At 37.3% G+C, this 21330-nt stretch overlaps 1 protein-coding gene across 1 annotated transcript in view; it reads right to left on the reverse strand.

Moving 5' to 3' along the window:
• Nucleotides 1-21330, reverse strand: part of VIPR2 (vasoactive intestinal peptide receptor 2) — a 53587-nt gene that overhangs the window by 9980 nt on the left and 22277 nt on the right. Inside the window, exons 5-10 of the mRNA XM_027720762.2 lie at nucleotides 11950-12047; nucleotides 9223-9364; nucleotides 7067-7217; nucleotides 6102-6162; nucleotides 4396-4465; nucleotides 309-400 (exon numbers count right to left, since the gene is read on the reverse strand). Coding sequence (XP_027576563.1) covers nucleotides 309-400; nucleotides 4396-4465; nucleotides 6102-6162; nucleotides 7067-7217; nucleotides 9223-9364; nucleotides 11950-12047 — 614 coding nt within the window. The remainder of the gene's footprint in view (nucleotides 1-308; nucleotides 401-4395; nucleotides 4466-6101; nucleotides 6163-7066; nucleotides 7218-9222; nucleotides 9365-11949; nucleotides 12048-21330) is intronic.

Raw genomic sequence — 21330 nt, forward strand, 5'->3', positions numbered from 1 at the left:
AATATTTATACATCAAAAGAAAGATAATACTCTCCATATATTTTATATCAGCCTATTCATTCATGGATTAAACTCAAAATCAAGCTTGTTGGTGTTTATGAAAGTGACTATTTTTTATTGAATTTATTGTTTGACAAAAATTATATTCTATATTTCAACATAGTGATAACCTTTCTTAAACCATATCTAAAAGTAGTTCTGAATTAAATGTAATTATGGTATCACAGCAATTGTTAGAATATTTCAGCAGATGAAACCTCATAGAGATCGTTTGGGTTCTGTTTATGATATCTAAAAATATGACTCACTTGTACTGTGATTGGTCATTTCCTCCAACATCTGGAGATCTTAACTTCTGCAGTAAGATTCTTATAATACTAATGAAAAGTATAAAATTCACCTGCAAAGAAAACAAATATAATGGCTATTTCTGACTTCTCCACTCAATACGCAGCACAAAAAAATGTTTATCAGGTCAGACAAGTCAACTAAGCAGTAAGTTGTGGAACTCTCACCAGAACACATCAAGCTCTGCATTGTCAAACCTATTGTCTGTTTTGGGCCACGCTAGGTTTGTCACGTGAGAGCACCTCTGCATGCCCACCAGTTCTGGTCTGGCTGGCAAAAGTCTCTGAAAGCCCCAGTTGTCAGAAATACCCTCCTTCCAAAAGCATAGATGAAGACAAGTTTCCTAGCAGGATGGGACGCTCAATGTGATTTGCTGCAGTCAAGCACTGTCCTAAATTGTCACGTGGATTCACAACCGGAACCCCAGAGAGAGTTTGGAACCTCTCTTGCTCCTCACCTTCACTTTCAGTATTTTCTGTCTGAATGAGGGGAAGAGAAGATTGTTACACAGCTGATCTATCTACTCTAATCAAACACAAAAAGGGCCTCTCACGAGTATCTATTTGTCTTAGATATTGATGCAGATATTATGACTGAAGGAATGACGGAATAGTCAGGGTTGAAAGGGATCTCTGGAGATCATGTAGTCCAACCCTCAACTGAATCCCTGCAGTCCAATTCTCATGATAGCCTTCTAAGGCAGAACAGTAAAATTATTTTATTTCATATTTCATTGAATATTTTATTAAAAAAATTTTGACCAGATAATGATCAGTCTAGAAAACTGAAGTATAAGACTTACTAGATCCTAAGTGTCATTGCCAGTATTTCTTCAGCCTGGGCTTTTGGTATTTTGTGATCACCAGCCCTTCTGCACCTGTTTGGTGCAGTCAAGAAAACCTCACTCTAATATAGCATGTCCATACTAAAGTAAGGGGACACTTGGATTGACACCTTCACAGCAACGAAGTGCACCGAAAACTACAGGTACAGCTGTGTGAACAGCTGCATCAAATGCACACATCTTAGAATAAATTAATCTAGAGAAAAATTTCTATCACTGTGAAAATGAAAATTTTATTATTTTAAACTAAATCCATCCCAAAACCCAAAATCTAGAGATGGGATATGCAAGCAGACAGTGCCTGTCCCACTGCTAGAAATCTCTATCTCGATGTATCAGTGAAACTCTTCTTTTTCCAGTCCTAACAATTTGGCTGTAAGCTTTTCAAGTTCAATGAATTTCTGTGCCTTCTCTGGCACAACCTGTACAATTTAGGATGTTAATAAATAAACCATAATCAAAACAATATTTGTCCCTGTGTACTTAACATTTTGTTTGAAATGACAGGTGAAGGGAAGTGACAGGAACTGACAGGGGTGAAAATTATATCTAGGGGTTTTTTTTAAGAAGAATAAGAAAGAAATATTAGAAAATACAGGCTTTTGCTGAACTTAACATATGTTTTTCAGGCACATGATTACTTAGAAGGTTTCTTTGATGCAAGACTCCCATAAAGGTAACAGACAGAAGCCTGTTATTGCAGATTGTATCTGCAGACTTAATGCATCAGTGTACACACCAAGGTATATATACTTTGTCATATGCACAGGAGCCAATATAAGTGGACAAGGAGAGAGCTTTCATTTTATTATATACTCGTTAGCCACAAAATAAGAGAAGAAAAAAAAATATTCTGTATTTACAAGGGGAATGACAGAATAATTTCTTGTTCTTCACAAGCATCCCTATTTTCTAGTGTAACAGAATAAACTGTCATCCCCTTGGTTTCTGAGGCATCACATCAACTGCAGAACTACGCTCAGGTGACTCACATTCTTGACTGACATTTATATATCACGTTCATGTCTTTTTTTCAAACACATACTTTGCTATCTGTAAGCACAATTTTGTATTAATGAAAAACTTACATTCTTGTTTGGAGACTGTAACAGTCCTTGGCACTACTGAGCGAACTGAAACTGGATATCAAGATCTAAAGGGGGCAACTTCCACTGCCTTAGTCCAGTGGACCGAATTAATTTCTCTAGGATTTCATTGAATTCATTATTTTTTAAAATCCTTTGAAGCATGTGTATGATTTAGAATAGTATTTTTCAACAACATATGAAACAAATAATGCCCAGGAATTTTACTTTTAGTGTTATAACTTTTCAGTCCCATAAAATCATCTGAGCATAATGCCTTTAAATAACATAGAATATGGATACTGTTCAATGAAGATCTAAGAACAGGAACATGAGAAAATAATGTGAATGTAGAAAAACTACAAGACAGACAAATGATGGTTCTTTAGTGGAGTAACAGCAAGATGCTGCTCATACTCTGTTCTACTTCTGACAATAAGTTTTTGAGTTTAAACAAATTGTCTGAGCATGTATCATTTAAACTGGCTTCTTCTTGCTTCTTTCTTTATATTTAATCCCTTACACTACGTGCAATGTGAGATAATAAGAAAAACATTTCTTAGTTACTTTGATGGGACAGAAGTACTGTTTCCACATGAACATCACTCCTTCCCAAATGAGAGCAGTTTATGGAAATGGAACTATGGAGAAGGAAGCTGTGGCAGCATTTGCTGAATGAAGAATATGGGTAAGAGCACATTAATTTGAAATAGTCACCCCCAGCTAATAACTCTGAAGTGGGTACAGCATGAAGCATGAAAGTCTGCCAAACCATTCTGAAGCCAAAATTGTCATGAGGAGATATCAAGGAAGGTTTCTGATACACTGAATTAACTGGAGCCATTGCCACTTTGCAAAATGGTACCAGAACTTGCTCTCACAATACTGTTGGATAGATCAGACTTTATCTGACTGACCAGTACTCCATTCTCTTAATTCCCGGCTCATTCCCCAGACTTTGCTAAGATCCATCTTCAATTCAGGCCTGCCAACGTGCCCCAGTGTAACTTCCATTTCCCCATCTAGGACTCCTTTGGAAAACATTGTTTTCTGGCACACAAAGTCTCAGCTCTTTACCAGGTAGCTCTTTAAAATGAGCATCCAGAGAACAGACTTTCATCTTTCTGTAAACACCAGGTGGTTTGTTTTGCTTTTATCTTTCAGCATATTTTCTTCACTCTGGATCATTCCCAATTCTCCGGCTCCTTTGTGGTACAGGTATTCTCTTCGTGCTGTAGAACATCCATTTCTTCATAACATAAAATACCTCTTCTGTGAATCCTTACCTTATGTTATTTCACACATATGCCTATTGTGCTTTCTTTGTAAACTGCAGAATCCACTCTGATGAAGATGATAGGAAGTTCTCTCAAAAGGATTTTTAGCAGGCACAGGTTGAAAGACAAGCCCAAGAGTAATGTGAACTTCTGAAATCTTGTGTAATCTAATAAAGCCCCAGTTTTACTGCCTACAATGTTAAAAATGAGGCAAGCGTACCTAAAAATATATCAAGTTGCGTTCTGACTGTTTTCAGAAATGGACGTGTATTCATTTATGCCCAAAGTTAATTACACAGTCATTAAACTGAATAGGAATATTATTATACTACCCCAGTAATTCTAATGAGCTCCACACAGGAAAAGTCCTGTGAAATATTCTCAAATGGTATTATTTTGCAAATACTTCATGTTCAATATATATATATATATATCAGTAGGTTACCAATTAAAGAAAGATATACACAGTCACAGTTTTTTATGACTGCAATAATATCAGATTCTCAATTGCAAGTCTATCCATTTACACACAAAATCAAATCTGCAATTCATTGAAAAGTATAATTAGATTTTTGCTTCCTCCAGGCTCATAAACAGAAGAAATGTTAAAGAAAGAACAACATACAAATAAAAGCAACTGCTCATTTAATAGAAGGCAGATAAATTTTAAAGGCAACAAATTTTAATGGCCTTGGCATCTGTTTAACATTTCTCCTACAGCACAATTTCTTTTCATTAAAACAGAATTCTTGCCTATCTGTAACTAGCAGTAAAGAATAATGGCTATATGCACTGCAGAATGCTGAACAGATCTATAATTCATGCTTCAAAGTTTACTTACTATAATAGAAATTAAAATTGGTATTCGTATAACCCACCAGGGACCACCATGCTCATTTGTATCCCAGCAACTACAAAAAAAAAAAGAGTGAAAAAGATGTTGACATTAATATCATCTGGCAAGCAAGACCTATGAGGAAAATGATTTTTTATATGCGAGTCAAAGGACACTAAAATAATGCCTGTTCTAGCCTAGAATTTGGCATTCAATAACTTCCTGCTTTTGTTTCTTGTTTTATTATGAATACTCCATTCCTCCGCTTGAAACACTGCAACCAGGTGTGGAGTCCTCAGCCTAAGAAAGATGTGGACCTGTTAGAAGTGGTCCAGAGGAGGCCATGAAGATGTTCAGAGGGCTGAAGTACCTCTCCTGCAAAGGCAGGCTGAGAGAGCTGGGGACTGTTCAGCCCAGAAAAGAAAATGCTCCAGAGAGATCTCGTGTGTTTTCAGAACTTAAAGGGGGCTTATAAAAGACAGGGAGAGGGACCAGGGAAAGTGATTTTGACCAGATATGTAGTGATAGGATAAGGGGGAATGGTTTTAAACTAAAAGAGGAGAGATTTAGACGTTAGGAAGAAATCCTTTACTCACAGGATTGCAGAGTTGTTTAGGTTGGAAAAGACCTCCAAGATCATCAAGTCCAATCTTTGATGGATCATCATGTTGTCAACTAGACCATGGCACTAAGTGCCACATCCAGTCATTTCTTGAACACCTCCAGGGATGGTGACTCTACCACCTCCCTGGGCAGTTCATTCCAACGCTTGACAACCCTTTCCATGACGAAATTCTTCCTCATGTCTAATCTGAACCTCCCCTGATGCAGCTTGAGACTATGTTCTCTTGTCCAGTTGCTTGTTACCTGGGAGGGGAGACTGACCCCCAACTGGCTACAAACTCCTTCCAGGGAGTTGTAGAGAGTGATAAGGTCTCTCCTGAGCCTCCTTTCCTCCAGACTAAACACCCCCAGCTCCCTCAAACACTCCTCATAGGACTTACTCTCTAGAACCTTCATCAGCTTCATTACCCTGCTCTGGACACACTCTGTCACCTGAACATCTTTCTTGAAGTGATGGGCCCAGAACCGGACACAATACTCAAGGTGCATTACTCTGAGCTATCAAGGCACTGGAACAGGTTGCTCAGAGAAATTGTGGATGCCTCATCCCTGGAAGGTCCCTTCCAACCCAAACCATTCTATGGTTCTATGAAATCAGTTAAAACATCAGGCACTCTAAGCTGTGCCATTAGACATTGTGGGGGACACTGGCCTTTGAGGACACCAAGTTCAGTTTCATTTTGTGTAAGGACACTTTTCCAATATGCACTTAACAGTGGCTTCTGGGTAGCAGGAAGGGATATTTAGGTTACAGAAGACTAGAACTGCTCTAGGAAAATGTGAAAATGAACCTGAAGATTCATCTGAAAAACTGTACATTTAATTTTCACTGTGGGCTCAGCACTTTTGATCCAAATGGTCACAGTGCTCTGAAAGGTTGGTCGTATTAAAGACTTATTATCCTTCAGAGTTCCTCTGTAATCACAAAGACAAAGGAAAAAGAAGTTTGCCTTTGATCTGAAATATCAGTTCTGTGCTCGTCCCCTTCAGAACAGCAAACCACCTTTGTGTGAACGCCACTGTAACCAAGGCAAGGATTGTACTGGCACAGATGGAGGCTTTAAGCTTTTTCTCCCACACACACTTACCCAGTGTCCTCTAAAATGATCCGTGTCACTGTCCACGTAATAATGAATATGGTAGGAATTCCTGAAAAATGCCAGTGAGCACAATCACAAAAGTATAAGTTCACAAAAAAAAAGTTCAGCCTGCTAGTAATCAATTATTCCCCAGACACAGAGCATATATAAACAGTTCATTGAATGGAGGGAGAGGCACATCTGACGAGCTACATGATGTCAGCAACATATTACAAAAAAAGGCTGAGGGGAAGTGGATTTATTTCTTACAAAAATGCAGCCATAATGACTAATACATAAACCCCATGCTTTTCTTAGGTTTCTTGCAATCTTTCAGAGTGACTTACAGGGTGACAGATACAAGTTATGCATTACCAATGCACTTCCAAGGACTGCAATATAAAATCGAAGTATAAATCATTTCATAAGGAACCTTGTCCACACACTGGTTTATCCCCATTTCCCAGCAACACCTAAATGTTTTATGACCACCTATTACTGGAAGCTTTAAAGTGCTCCATATAAATATCATTGCACTTTCTTTTAGAGAAAGTATTTAAAACCAGATGAACAATATCTTTGAGCTTTCCAAAAAGGCAAATAATGTAATATAGCTCACAGCTTTGCAGCTAAATTTTATTTTTCCTCCTAAACAAGGACAGCTGAACCACGTGTTTTCTGGTGGCAGTCCTTGCACCATCCTATATCCTGAACAACCCCCGGGCATGGTGCAGATTGGCACAGGTCAGAGCTGTGCCAGGGAGAAAGCCAGAGTTTTGCTCCAGCAATTTTGTGCCTGCTCTCTCCCATGGTACAGCAGCTGTAACCTGTGCTGGAGCTGAACTGAGGAACTTGGGAGTCTGAGGAGTCACTCAGGAGAAAGAGCAGGACTACTTTGGTATGAAATATTGACCCTGACTAATACATACATACAGCAAAAAAAAAACATTATTGGATGATATTTAAATTCTTACCCCATCCTATCAGCAGGTAGATTGTGAAGTGTCTGTTGGGGGAGAATATTAGCACAAGGAGGATGTGGAGGTAAAGTCCTTCAACTAACAGCCAGTAAAAGTTTGCCATAACACCATACTGAAAAAATACCAAAATTGCCTTGCAGCCCACCTGAAATATGAGAATAGGGATCAAATTTGTTGCAGGAAAGATGCTGTATTATTCTGTTTTTAATATAGCCTATAGATCTTAGCTCTTTTTGTAATATTAGTAACCCAGGTCCAGTAGAAATTTTTTTTCTTCAGTTAATCAAATTGGGACATAATAAATGTTACTATATATATAGAAAGAAAATTAATTTTTAAATAAATATTTAGAAGACTCTCATTGCAAATTCGCTCAGAAATGTTGAAAACTTCATAGAATAAATATTGAAAAATATGTTGGTTACAAATAAATGCATATATTAGCAACAGTTTGTAAATGAATGGCTATTAGATTAAATGATCATCTATTTGGAGGCTAATAAATATATTCTAATCCCAGCTGGCTTCTCAACACAGTAAAAATTAACAAAGAAACTGCTTTATGAATTTTTCAAGGCTAAATGGGAAATTGAGTGAAAAATATAACTTTATGTGATGAATACTCTAAATAGACTGAGAAGAAAAAGTTGACTGGACTTTTAAAAATTATGTTTTCCCTTTAGAAAATGCTTTAGTGTCTCTTAATTAACAAAACATGTAGGCTTGTATCATAAAATGATACTTATAATCCGTGTGTTGCTTTTCAGAATTAATTTTCAGATGTCTGTGCTGCTGATGTTCCCCGGTGCTGGCTGCTGCTACTTTGCCACTTCCCAGCAGGAATCTGGGGTGTGAGAATTGAATATCAAAATATTTCCGCTGAGAATGTGCTGAGAAATGTGATGATATGGTAAAAGTAGCAGACTAAACAAACCGGACCAAATAAAATCTCTCGTTTCTCCTGGCTTTTCTCACTCCTCCCTTTTAAATACCCTACACACCTCCACTTTTTCTGTTAAAATTCCAAGTACACCTGATACCTAAGCAGATAAACTTACCCATTCAGTGGCTGACTCCTCTCTCTAAATATTGATATCTATTAAGACATGAGATGCAGTCCCCAGCTGCTAAGTCAGAAGGGCATAGACGACATTAGAGATACTTCTTCATATTCAGCAGCCCCCTGTGGTGTCTCAGATATCTCAGTGCATCCCAAGTAACATACATGCCTATATTTATGCCTGTGAACATGCCTACACAAACAACTAAGTAGCAGCCCAAAGGCTTGAATTCATCTCACCTATAATCTTTCAAGGACCTAAGAACTTCTGATTACCCCTGGCAGTCTATCTAAGAGCAACTTTGCCTGCTTGGGGTCTACTAACTCAGTTCCTATTTTTCTCCATTAGAAATATCCCAGAATATTAATTTCTACATACAGCTTGATATGCTGTATGTATGTCTTGTTAAGCACTTCACATTTTGGGACACAATGGCTTCATCAACACAAAAATATCTTCTTACATATTTTTCTCACAAGCTTAAATTGTAATATATTAAAATCAGAAGGTATTCTTGACTGAAACAACAGGGACAGAGAATGGAGAATATCATATAGTGGTCAGTTTTATAACAGCAAGACTTGAGATTTTTTTAATCCCTGTGCATGAAAATGCAGTACACATATCAGCTTGCTAAGAATGCAGATGACAACACTTCTGTCATAGCCTGAAAGTACAGAGGAGTTAATGAAGACACCTCCTGCAAATATTTAATTTCCTGAGTTATTTCTCTCCCTCCATTGACACCTGTCCAATTCCTGCACCCTTGAAAAAGCTGCTGGAACACTTCCAGACCAGCTGCCTTTAATCACTCCCAGCTGATGGCACTCCTGTTTGTCTTCAACTCTCCCAGCTGATTAATGCAGTGGCCATATTTATTCTGCACTGTAGATGGTTATGATTTGTCTTGGCAGATGACATGGACATGCAAACGTTAACATCTACTTGTGCTGCAACCTTCTTTCTCTGTCTGCTTCTAACAGAATTGTCTACACTGACACCTTGGTATTCCTAAATATTGAAAAGGATCAGGGAGGAAAATTTAGTGACAATCCAATATTACACCAGGTAGCAAATGAGGTTTCTTACCCATGAGGTTTGATCCTCTGGACAGTGAGCTGTGTTGGAGCTGGAATAGAGAATATCATCCTTGACTAAAACAGAGATTGCTCTTAGAATGAAAGAGAGGAACAGGTTCAGATGGATGTAGTTCCGAGTACAATGAAGTTTTCTAAGAAGAGATTTAAAAACAGGTGTTTTAGATTATGATGCAGAAATTGTTGAACAGACTTCTATTACTCCGAAAACATTTCTTAGTACTATGAACCCTGAGTAAGAGCCTACCCTTTTTTTCTCTGTCATTTTACCAGTGCTGCCTTGCTGGTTTTTTTCTCTCTTACTCCTGTCTATAGTATCACAGACTACAAGATCCAGTGCTATTTCTCCCATGTTTTAACATAAGCTGGCAATAAACATAGATTATTATACCCTTCTTTGTGTGCACTCATTCCAATATTTTTCTTGAAAATAAAAGTTTTATTATCTTGGATATATTTCATACATGCTCTCATGTTATTTTCTGATTTTGTTCTTTTATTTAACTCCTGCATTTTGCTATGTAATGGTTTTTCATCCTAGGATGGGAGTGTATGCAGGAACAATTAAAAACGTATTCAAAACATTTGATCTCCTATCCTTTCTATTCAATGAGATTTAAAGCTTCTCTTCTTTGGTCCATCAGCCATGTGAAAGCCTGACAAACAAATAAAAGATTAAATATTCCAAGTAAGTGAATGAGTGCTCAGGGGAAGCAGGCTATAAGTTGAGGGCTTTTCACTTAAAATACGTTCCCTTCAAGACCTTCCAATTTAAAAGATCCTTTTTATAGCAAACCCCCAGAAAGCAAACTGCTAAGAGCTTTTTGGGGTCAAAACCAGCACCTTGATCTGCACCTGGAAACAGGCCAGAAGCCAAGGCATTTCAGCAAGCAGTGAACGAATGAAGATGCAGCAGGATGTTCTGGCAGTGTGCACTGGCAACTTCCAAGTAGTCTCCCAGTTTTGATTTTTACCAAACACTATATAACCCATTCTGAAACTACTAAAGCAAGGATAGTTACAGTGAGTGTAGGAAAATAAAAAACAGATCCACCTTTCTAGCCCCCACTTTGGCAAAAGACAACCAGGCTGAATAATACTAGACTGAACTTGAAGCATTGTCAAAAATCCAGTGATTGCTGCGGCCATGCACGTCCTTTCCTGAAATAGGTTCTGAGAAAAACTGAAATACCACTATTTTGTCAGATTGCATCATATATTCCTATGGAATTCAGAGATACATGAAAACTGCAAATGTGAGGAAACCATTTTTCTTGAGTAACTAATGTAGATGATTAGTTATTCATCCCATTCAGCAGCTGAAATAATAGATACTGGATATATACAAGCTTGTCAAACCAATATTTTGGAGGTAGCGGACAAAAAGTAATATTATTTGGGATGTGTATGATGCTCCAGAATAACATAGAAATTCTGTTCTGTAACTGAAAAAAAAGCTACCATGCTTATTAATTTGATATGATTCCCTCACAATACAAAACTACCGTGTGAGGAACATTTACGGACACTAGATGCACATGACAGCACATCTTAAGAAATGATGGAGATTCATATTTTTCTCCTTAAGAAAAACATCTCAGAGAATCTGACTTTTTTTAAGGTTTTGTTACACAGGACTGACCCCAAAGGAAGTATAGTAAGATCTATAATGTCAGTGTTATGTAGAAATACAGTGTTCTACAATTTATTTTCACTCTCACCTGGAACAAACCAACCTTCTTGAAACTTCTGGTGATGGGCAACGTTGAGATGTCTATAATTCTCTGTATTAAATGCATTGTTAGGTTTTAGAAATTTTGAAAATGTACAATCTGCCTGTATCATTTGGTGGTAGAATATAACCATGAGTGACTCAATCTTTTTCAGAGGTATTCCAAATATAATTATGGGTTACCTATCTGCTCTGAATAGTCTATGACTATTTAAATATTGAAAAAATCTGATGTCAGACTGAAATGCTTACAGAACTCGACATAGGAATAGTTCATCAGAGGAACGAGGCTCTGGCAAACAACATGCTGTACTCTACACATTATGTGTTGTTTGCAGTGAGGTGGGGCTCAGTCTCTTCTGCCATGAGAGGATGAGAGGAATGGCTTTAATCTGCAACAGGGGAGATTCAGATTAGATATTTGAACTTTTCACAATAAATTGCCCAGGGTGGAATCTGTCTCTGGAAGTGTTCAGGAGGAGCCTGGATGTGGCACATGTGGACACAGTTTAAGGATGATTGATAAGGTTGCTAGGTTGATGCCTGGACTAGATGATCTTGAAGGTGATTCTGTGATTTACAACTCGGACAAATTAATGATTACCTTTGATTACAGTAACCCTGGAGACTACTCAGAAGCTTCTGCAAAATACGGCCGCCCATTTGTCCGGTGTTGTGACCGGCATCCTACTGATACTCAAGAGCAATTCAAGCTGTTGATTTTAATAATGAAATAGAAAATGCTTTATATAATCCATTCCTAAATGGCTATTCTTTCTTACATCAGCTGTAACGTCTGTAAATTTGTGAAGTGCTTTGAAACTTTTTAATATTATCAGTGCTAGCAAAAATCAAGACAGCATTACATTATTGTCAGCTGTTTAAATGAGAAAAGTGTAAAACCAATGCATTTTCTAAATATATGAGCAATCAGACAACAGTTAAAGCCACCTTATTATTGTTAGTTTACTCATGAAAAATACATACCTGAAAAGGCAAAGAATTATACTCCCTGTTGTAAGAGCAATCAGAGATACACTGTGTCCAAGGGTATAAATTGCTTTCACCCTCACATAGAAGTTGACCTGAACAGAAAAATATATATGCAGAAACCACTTACTAATATGTAAAATTGACTGTGAAGTGATATAATTGACCATTAAATAGCTCTGAAGGCTACAGCATTATTTTCACTCTCTGCTCTACAGTACATGATGAGGATGTTATATCTCTATTCCAACACATTTTTTGCAATGCAGCATCTCTAGCCAATTGACTTCAGTAGAAAATTCAGCCTCAGGAACTCAAGACTTAGACACACAAGCTGGTACCATTCCAGTTGATTATACCATGTCAATGAAGTCAAAGAAAGCATCAGATTCATACACTTCCATAAACACAAACTAGGAAGAATGAGCCAGTTAAAGAATGGATTATCGCTAAAAGAGATAATTTCTCTCAGCCCTTCTGCTCTAGTGAACTTTGTAATGCATGTATACATGAATTTAATTTTAAAGACTTGTTTAAATCTCATTAATTTACCATTCTAAGTATTCAAATACTTTACTAAATTCTGACCCCAAACAACCCTTTCGTTCTTTAGTAGTTTGCTACAACTTGGAAAGGAAATTTTTCAACAGAACAAAAACAGGCTGAAATGCCCAGTCTGTTGATTGACTTCAGTTATCTTTAAATTTACCTGCTCATATTACATATAAGTCCTATTCTGAATGACAACATCAAGAAAAATAATGCTAAATATTCTCAGAATTAATCTGCTTCATTTCTGCTTACAACGAAAACATTAGACTGACTTAAATTTCCATTCAAGCTAGATAAAATATTTAAAGCTTTTTATAATGTTATGAAATTAAAAATTTTAATAGCTGTGTAGAAAGTGATATGGATAACAGACAGAATTTCAATATTTAGTGCACATAGTTATCACTAACCTTCTCAAATAATGTTTGTAAAAAGTAGCAAGGAAGCAATACTTTTAAATAAACTAAGATAGCAAAAGGAAGTGCAAATCACCTAATTCATTTATTTTTATATCATTAAAAGGCCAAGTAAAGAGGTAATTTTAGCAAACCTGACTCGTGACGAAATTAGCTGAACATCCACTTTGCGCATATTATACAGATGTGGAAAAGATGAACTGAAATGTGAAATGAAGAATCTCACAAGTGCACTGTTGTAGATATGGTTAAAGGGGAAAAATATGGGAAACAACTGCCAGAGATCATAAGTGCATTCATAGCAGCTCTCCTGCTTGTTAGGAGCTGAAAGTGGTATACACAGTGTCACAGGAAACAAAAATCTCTTTTAAATTGGAAAAGTAAGCTGTGATGACCTTTTTGACAAATGTCCTGACACGTTAATGTTTTGTTTGCTTTACTTCAGAAATAAAGAAGGAAAATATGGACTTAACAAAGTTTCCAGTGTCATCTGAATGACCACAAGAGAGTTCCCTAGACAAAATCCTGAATAAATCCTGCCTTCTTTTTTTTTTTTTTTTAATTTGTGTCCCTGACTGATTGAAATAGTAAAATCTGAAGCATTACTTAATTGATCTCTATAAAGAATCTGGTGTATATCTGCAGAGCCCTACTACACTCCTACTACACTGTGGGTATGAATCATAGGCTCTATTTCACTGAGCATTAGGTGTCTACACTGCAAATATAAACATCTCAGGCAATGTAGGGTCTCTTCATAGGGTCTTCTAGGAAGCACTTCTTGTATTTATGTCAGCAGTCAGCATGGACTTCTTTGGATATACTTCTAGAGACAGCGAAGAGGCCCCACAGTGACTAATTCAAGTGCAGCTACCCAGAGTGTACCAACATTTGTCCTTCTATGGACACCCATGTGAATCCTGTGTTTGCTAAATAGGACTCTTAAGTAGTGCCATAATTCTGAATGGAACACTAAGCACAGAATTATTGCCATTGTGACTTTTTTTTTTTTGCAAATGAAATTTATCTTTCTCAAATCTGGGACATTTATGTGGTGGATGTGAAGAACTTTTTCATTTGGAGGCAATTCAGGCTTCTATTTGTATATTCGGTAGAAATGTATTCAGTAGATATGGGGTCTTCAAATGCCAACAAGATGATGACAGAGCTTGTTGTGGAACTGCTGTGCATCATTTCTAAGCTTTACACTATATTTGCTACTCCTGTTGTGCAAAAGGTCAGGAAATAAGATTCCTTTTCTTCCAGAATACTGTTGATGGGGAAATGGGGGTGCCAAAATGTTGTCATTTATTGGAGAAGCCTTTTTCTATGGTTTTGCAGAACATGCCAGGTTGAATAAATGAAGGAGGGTGCTCAAAGTATTTGTAGAGTTCCTGATGCCATGGGCTTCTGTAATTACTGCTGAGAAACCAGTTGTCACTATATTCCCAAAAAACTGCCTGGAGAATGGCTGATGTTCCTTTTGCTATGACAGAAGCCAAATTAAGAAGTGTAGGGATGATGTGCAGTACTTGTCTGCAGGCATAGTTTTTAGAGCTCTTCAAAAATGAGCCAAACTGGGGAGTGTAATTCTGCCATTCTAGCAGGGAATTGAAGAGCAGTTCTTCAGAACTGATTTTGTGTGAAGTTACGTTAATTTCGAAAAAAAATATTTTTAGAATTGTATTTGAAAACAATTTTAGAAACATTGTTCACTATTGTTAATGCTGAGTGGAAGATTCCTCTTTCACTTTCATGGAAAAAATTGGTTGGTGGAGACACACTTTTAAAAGTAACAGTGATGTTCAACATCACGTTACTGCAGGGCAGAGACAGGTATCTCCCCAGGTATTCTAAAACCACACACATACCACCTGGTAAGAGTACACGCAGGGGCACTTTACATCTCTCCCATCTTCTTATCTTGGGGAACTATCAAGTAGCTTAACAAATCCTGACATGTTAAAATAACCATTGGCCTCCTGTAATTTGTATTTTTTTAATAGCCTTCAAAAGGGAAGCACCTCAACCTGGACTTCTGAAGTAAGTTGTGTCCTGGCCCTTCACATTGCCCAGTAGAAATTACCTCCTCCCTCCTTTTCAGATTTCTCATTGTGCTAGAAAATCTTAAAGCAGCTATAAGGCTCCTTTTTGCTGCTGAGCCACAGTGTGCTCTGAGTTGATTATATGATTTGCTCCAAAAACAGTCTTTGGTTTGCCTAAGAGGAGAAATAACTCTGAGACAAGAAATATGTGAGACTGACACATTCCAACTGATGCATCTGCTATATTCCAGACTAGCTGCCTCTGGCTAGATATTAAACCTTCTCCCGTCACCTCCTTGGTTCATTCCCTTGTGCTTCCTCTCACACCTGACACTTGGGCTGGGCCTTTGTCCTCGGTTTGGCTGGGAAAGAGTTGATTTCCTTCCGAGCAGCTCATAGGGTGCTGTTTTGGATTTGTGATAAAAACCCTGTTGATAACACAGGAATGTTTTAGCTATTGCTCAACAGTGTTCCTTTCCCTGCTTCTCAGGCTGCTCCACCAGTGGGGGCTGGGGGACCATGAGAGTTTGGGAGGGGACAGAGCTGGGACAGCTGACCCCAACTGACCAAAGGGATTTCCTAAACCATATGGGTTCATTGTCTTCCAATTGCTTCTTCTGATGCAATTATTTGCAATGCAACAAGTTTGCTGCTAATAAAACAGTGACCACTTGTGTTGTCATGTCATTCTCTCATCTATGTATTGTACTTTTATTATGTTAATAATCCTTTAAGAGGTCTAAGCATATCAGATATAGTGAGAGATTTTATATTCTCACTATTTATATTTTTTTGGTCTTGTCTTGGAAGCTTTTGTTTAGGAAATACATAAATTGTTTGGTGCTAAATATATTAAACTTCTGTCTGTGTTTAGTCTACATTGCTTTTGCTCACTTTTCCATACTTTTTCTCATCTTTTTCAGAAGGAATTGCACTTCTACATTCTTTTTCTCTCCTAATTCTTTTCACAGGCACAGCACCTATTCTACTGTTACAAATTAGAACACAGGATCAAGGGATTTACAGATCCTCTGTCGCTATTTTCTTTAGATGGCATGCGCTAAGATGTTTATAGGAATGATTCTGGACCAGAAGTAGTCACTGGGAAATTGCAGTAAGACAAATGTTCCCATGGGAAAGCCTTGATTCTGATCTGTTGCTTTTACCAATAAAGTATACTGCACAAGGTTTTTGACTGACCTGTCTGTAATAATGCCTCCAGAACTTCCTGGAGATTTATATCTAACTCACAACTTTTTGGTGTTCATGGTTAAGTGGATAAATTGCCAGCTTTGGAGGCTGTCAGTTTGCAAATGCATCAAATAGACAGAAAGAATAGCATATAAAACAAACAAAAAAGAAGGATGTTATTTTTAAAAAGTGTTCAGAAACGTTTGAAGAGAAGAAAGTAGCTCAAATGAATTTCCAGGTAGTCTCAGAATTCCACACAAACTAATCCAACTGCATTTCTGAGATTACTTTTATGTCAATGGAGTGAATTCCAAAGTCAGTAGTAAAATCATCTGCTAAAGGACATGGCGAATGGTCCAGAAATCCCCCAAAGGCAGTAAAGGTTTCCCACCAGAGACATCTTTGACTTCAATTGTCTCATGCTTTAGATATTAGCAACTTTCAACTGGGATAATTTTAGTCCTTAGAAAATATCTGATGGCCAATTCCATAGCACTGGTAAGAAACACAGGAGACATCATATTTGCGTCCTCCCTGCCTCTCTATAAGCACCATTTGTCACCTCTATGGGTAGTCTGAACTACGTTTCACTGTGTCTGTAACATGGAATGTTGAAAGATCCTTCATCTTGTCAATTTTTGAAGGCATCATAAAACCTCATTTTCAAGCTGGGAGCTGGACTATTGTCTAGTAACTCCACCTGTGGACGTAGATGCATAAATTGCATTAAACTCCACAAACTTACCAAAATTGTTACCATCTATAAACAAACTTGCATGACAGATGTTATTACAGAATTGAAAATATTACTTTAAATATATTCCTGCCATTAGACTATGGAATAAGAGATTTTTTTTTTGTACTTTGGCATAAAGAAAGTAGCTGTTAAAGCTGCAGTGGGTTGATTGAAACATGCCCGACAAGAAAGCTGGATTTGTTTAATTGTTTTGTCATTCCAGACCATCTTGAAAAATCTGTCTAGATTTGATTTCAGAAAAGCTCCATTGACTGACACTTTTGAAACTGGACCTATCTGATTTAAGAATTCTTAAATGAAGGGAAAAAAAGGTTAAACCCCACATGAACTTACTAACAAACATCAGTTGCCAGCCACACTGCTACAACTATGCCTGTAATTTAGCCTCTAGCTCTGTTCTCTGAGCTTGACAGGAGCTGTCAGGCAGGCTGCATGGAAAGGGACTCCCGTCCCCCTTCTCTCCCAGAGACAACAGAAGAGATTGTCTTCCTCCAGAAAAAAAAACTATGTTATTTAATAAAGTGTTTCTGGCATTCTGTACACAACAAATAGTCTGGCTAAAATCAAAACAAGAACCCTGTGTACTTCTAGGCCAGCACAGCAGCTGTTGGTATCAGCAGGACTGAGCCTGTCTGCTGGCCATTCATCTGCCAAAAGGATGACTGTGAAATAGCTGCATGGAGATATGTCAGCAAGGAAGACAATCAGCTGGGAGTGCTTTGATGTTACCTTAATACTGACCATGGTCATTTTGTTCAAGCTAAGTACAAGTAAATAGGAAATAATTACACAATTGAAATTATTTTATCACATGACAGAGATTTTTAATTATTCTCTATTCTACACTTGAAATGGTGGAAAAGAACACATTTCCTTCTTTTCAAACAATTTTATTGGTTTAGTTTTATAATGGTCAGAAGTCTTAAATGCTTTAAAATTTTCTACTGATCAGAGATTAATCTTGCTCCTCAAAGTGTTGCAGAACTTAGTAAACACTAACCCATTTTTAATCCATTACATCAAAAATTACAGTTATTCAAATTCAGGTGTTTTGATTTTCAAAAAAATTTAGATGATTGGAATGTTCTAGATGATTAGCATGAAGCACTTTATCAGCATCAAAGATAATGCAATCATGCTGCTGCTTAAATTTCCTGTATCAACGTAAATAGAGGTGTCTTAATTTGCCTGTAAAGCCTCTATAACTTTTACTGACTCAACAAAAAAATTAGTAAATGGTGTTCTCAAATTATATGCTAATTAAATATACCCATGACCCCTATAAAGACAAAGAATTAAATTCCACATTGTGTTGGGGCAGTTGAAAACCAGGAATTTGATTGGACTAATATTGACTTAGTTATAGCTATTAGATATTTGTCATTCATCTTTATTTTACCTGGTACATTTAGAAACAAACTCTTTATATTGCATTGCTGCGAAAGAAACAGGCAAAACAATACCAAATCTAATGGCACATAAAAATCCACGTCTTTTATGTAAGATGGGCATATCTTGTTTCTTTCTTACTACTCTGTCTGAACTATAATCAGCCAGGTCTCAGCTAACCTTCAGCTTTAACCTCTGAACTTAAAAAAAAATAGTGCAGGATTGGCAGGAGTAAAATGGCTGCAACAACAGTATGGATTGACCAAAATGGAATTTCAAACTAAATTATATTTCTAAAATGTTATAATACAGAAGAAATATCAAAACGCCTTTAGATTTTACAGCTGTATTCAAAGCACAAACTGATTCGAATCATACACATGACACTGAAATACCATTAGGAAATTGAAATGACTTAAACTTTTCTGCAAGCCTAACAAAATCAGTACTTTTGCAACGGTAGTAAGAACAGCTGCCTCTGTAAAATACTCATGGGATTATCTGAGCAATACTGATTCCAAAACTGAAACTTGACAACTTATTTCTAAAGTTCTGAGAAAAATATTAATATTAAAACCACTAAGCTAAACTCAATAGGTGGTCAGGCACAGAAAAAAATCAGTAGCTTATGATTTTCAGAAAACAAATAATGGAAATGTTTACAAAAATCATAAATGCTTTCTAAAAATCTAATCCTAAAATTTTTCCTCTTCTTTTGTGGCTACCTAATGTTAATAGGTTTTAAAAGGGTACAAACCCCCACACTTATAAAAATAAATTGAATTAGTGTAAGTTTGTGTAACTTATGCTATCTTCAATAAATTTTTTGTAAAATCTATTCTTGGGCACACCTGTGTTTTGTTTTCTTAGAAAAGACACCTGTTTCAGCTAATGTTTCCTTTAAAGTTAGTTTTGTATTATTTTTACTATATTCAGGAGATAGAATTCTTCTATTTACAGAATAGCACAGAAGCTTCCTAGGCAAAATTGACAGTTACCCAGTGGATCTTTCAACCTCAGCCTTGGTTTGGAAGGACCTCTAGGGGTGAGAAGATACCTCAATGCTGAAGGACAAAACCCTGGAGAAAGTTTAGGGCTTAACTCTTTGTTCAAAGGAGTCTTGCTGTTGACCAGAAGTCACCCTTAATGTAAAAGAAAATACCTCACCTCTTTATTCATTTGCCCAGAAATATGATTGATCATTACTCAGAATTTATGACCATTATCATCCCAAGTCACTCTTCATTTTGTTTACTACAAACACATAGTAAAGTTGGTATTTCTCAGAGTATTCAATAATCTGTATACAAGTAATTAATGATATCCCTTTTCTGACTTTTCTCCTCCAATTCACCCTAAACCTAAACATCACTCAAAAAAGATGAGACCAGCATTGCCATAAGTCTCTTAATAAAAGTCGTGTCATTAATTTTAATTTTGTCAGTCAGAATGTCTTCCTATTTAAAGTTCCCTAACTGTGGTGGGAGAGATGACAATTTTAGAAATGCACAAACTTCAACATTTTCCTGTGTGAATGTGTATCAGCAGATGTATCTGTGAATGTGAACTTTCTCATGACATACCTATATTCTGCAGTTTATTGAATAGCCTGCAATTAAAGTAAATTCCCTCTGTGTTCCACGAGAGGCAATATCAGCTAATATTCAATCCTAGTCCTCCCTTGACGTCAGTGGAAGATTTTGCATTTATTTTAAGGAGTACCCGCCTCTTAATCGTTCCTCATGGAAAAATAAATGAAAAAATGCAGAATACATAAATAAATATAACAAGACTTACAGGTACGTGCAAAAAGCATTGGTAGATGGCTGCCTTGAGTTTCATTTTGTTGAGAGGCAAGTATTCAATTTAGAATCAATACAAACAACCCATTAGTCCAGTGCAGTGACCCACTCTGCAGACAGCACTAATGCATCTGTTTTCTAAAGGTAGCTACAGACATTCAAGACATGGTTTGTGTCAGCCCTGACCTCACTGCCCTGACTCCACATGCCCTGGGTGGTGTGTCTGCAGCACACTCTCGATGTTCTCTCTGGCAGCTGCCTAAGAGCGAACGCTTCAGGAAACCAGCAAAATGGGGGAATACTTCCTCCATGCATGATGCTCCTACTTAATGTACAAGCTGTGATACAAACGTATCACCACGTTTAATAGCCCTGAGGATCCTTCTCTTCATGAATTTGTCTTTGTACAACACTACACATTCAAATCACACAGCCTGTAACTTGTGTATGTTGGGGTTTTTGTGTGATCTAATAAATCTCGGGCCAGTTCACACTAAGATTAGACAAAGCTGCATTAAGTGATTCAGTCATTATTTTAAATAAAAATTTAAAGCACATTTCAGTGCTTTACATTCACCAGACATCTTGCTGTATATTAATAGTCCTGACACAGAGAGTTTAATACTCTCTGATGGCAGTTAGGACATGACTCCAGTTTGTTTGGTCTAGATAGAAGATGTCAAAATATGCTAAGGAAAGGTTGCAGTGGGGCTTGAGTTGGGTTAACATACCCTTGATGTGTGTTTCTAGAATGGTCAAATCCAGCTCTTTATTTTATGGCTGTGCTGCCATGAGCTCCACAGAAATAAAAAATGGAAAAAAAGGACACTTATTTGAGTACCTGAGATGAAGCTAAAACTTGATCTTGAAGGTTAGCAGTAACTAGTTGACTTACAGAAAAGGGTCGGGAGGTATTAATAAAGGTTTTGCTGTGGTAACAACATACAAACATTTTGTTCAGACATCGTCATTGTCCTGCTTTAACTCCAGCAGCAACAAAGGATGCTTTGTGTCATAACACAACTCCTCAATCTCTCCCTCCTCCTCCTGCCTCCCCACCCCGTTGCCCTATGGGATGGGGAGGGGAACTGGGAAGCATAAAAACCTGCGTTGAGATAACAACACAAGCAATGTCCAACACAATCGCTCAGCACCCACTGACCGATGCCATCTCCAAGCAGCAAAAGACAGCTCCCAGTCAACTCCTCCCAGTTTATACTCTGGGT

Source organism: Pipra filicauda, unplaced genomic scaffold (assembly GCF_003945595.2).
Source record: "Pipra filicauda isolate LSUMZ 115617 unplaced genomic scaffold, ASM394559v2 scaffold94_size2452230_pilon, whole genome shotgun sequence".
In the NCBI taxonomy this organism is placed as follows: Eukaryota; Metazoa; Chordata; class Aves; order Passeriformes; family Pipridae; genus Pipra; species Pipra filicauda.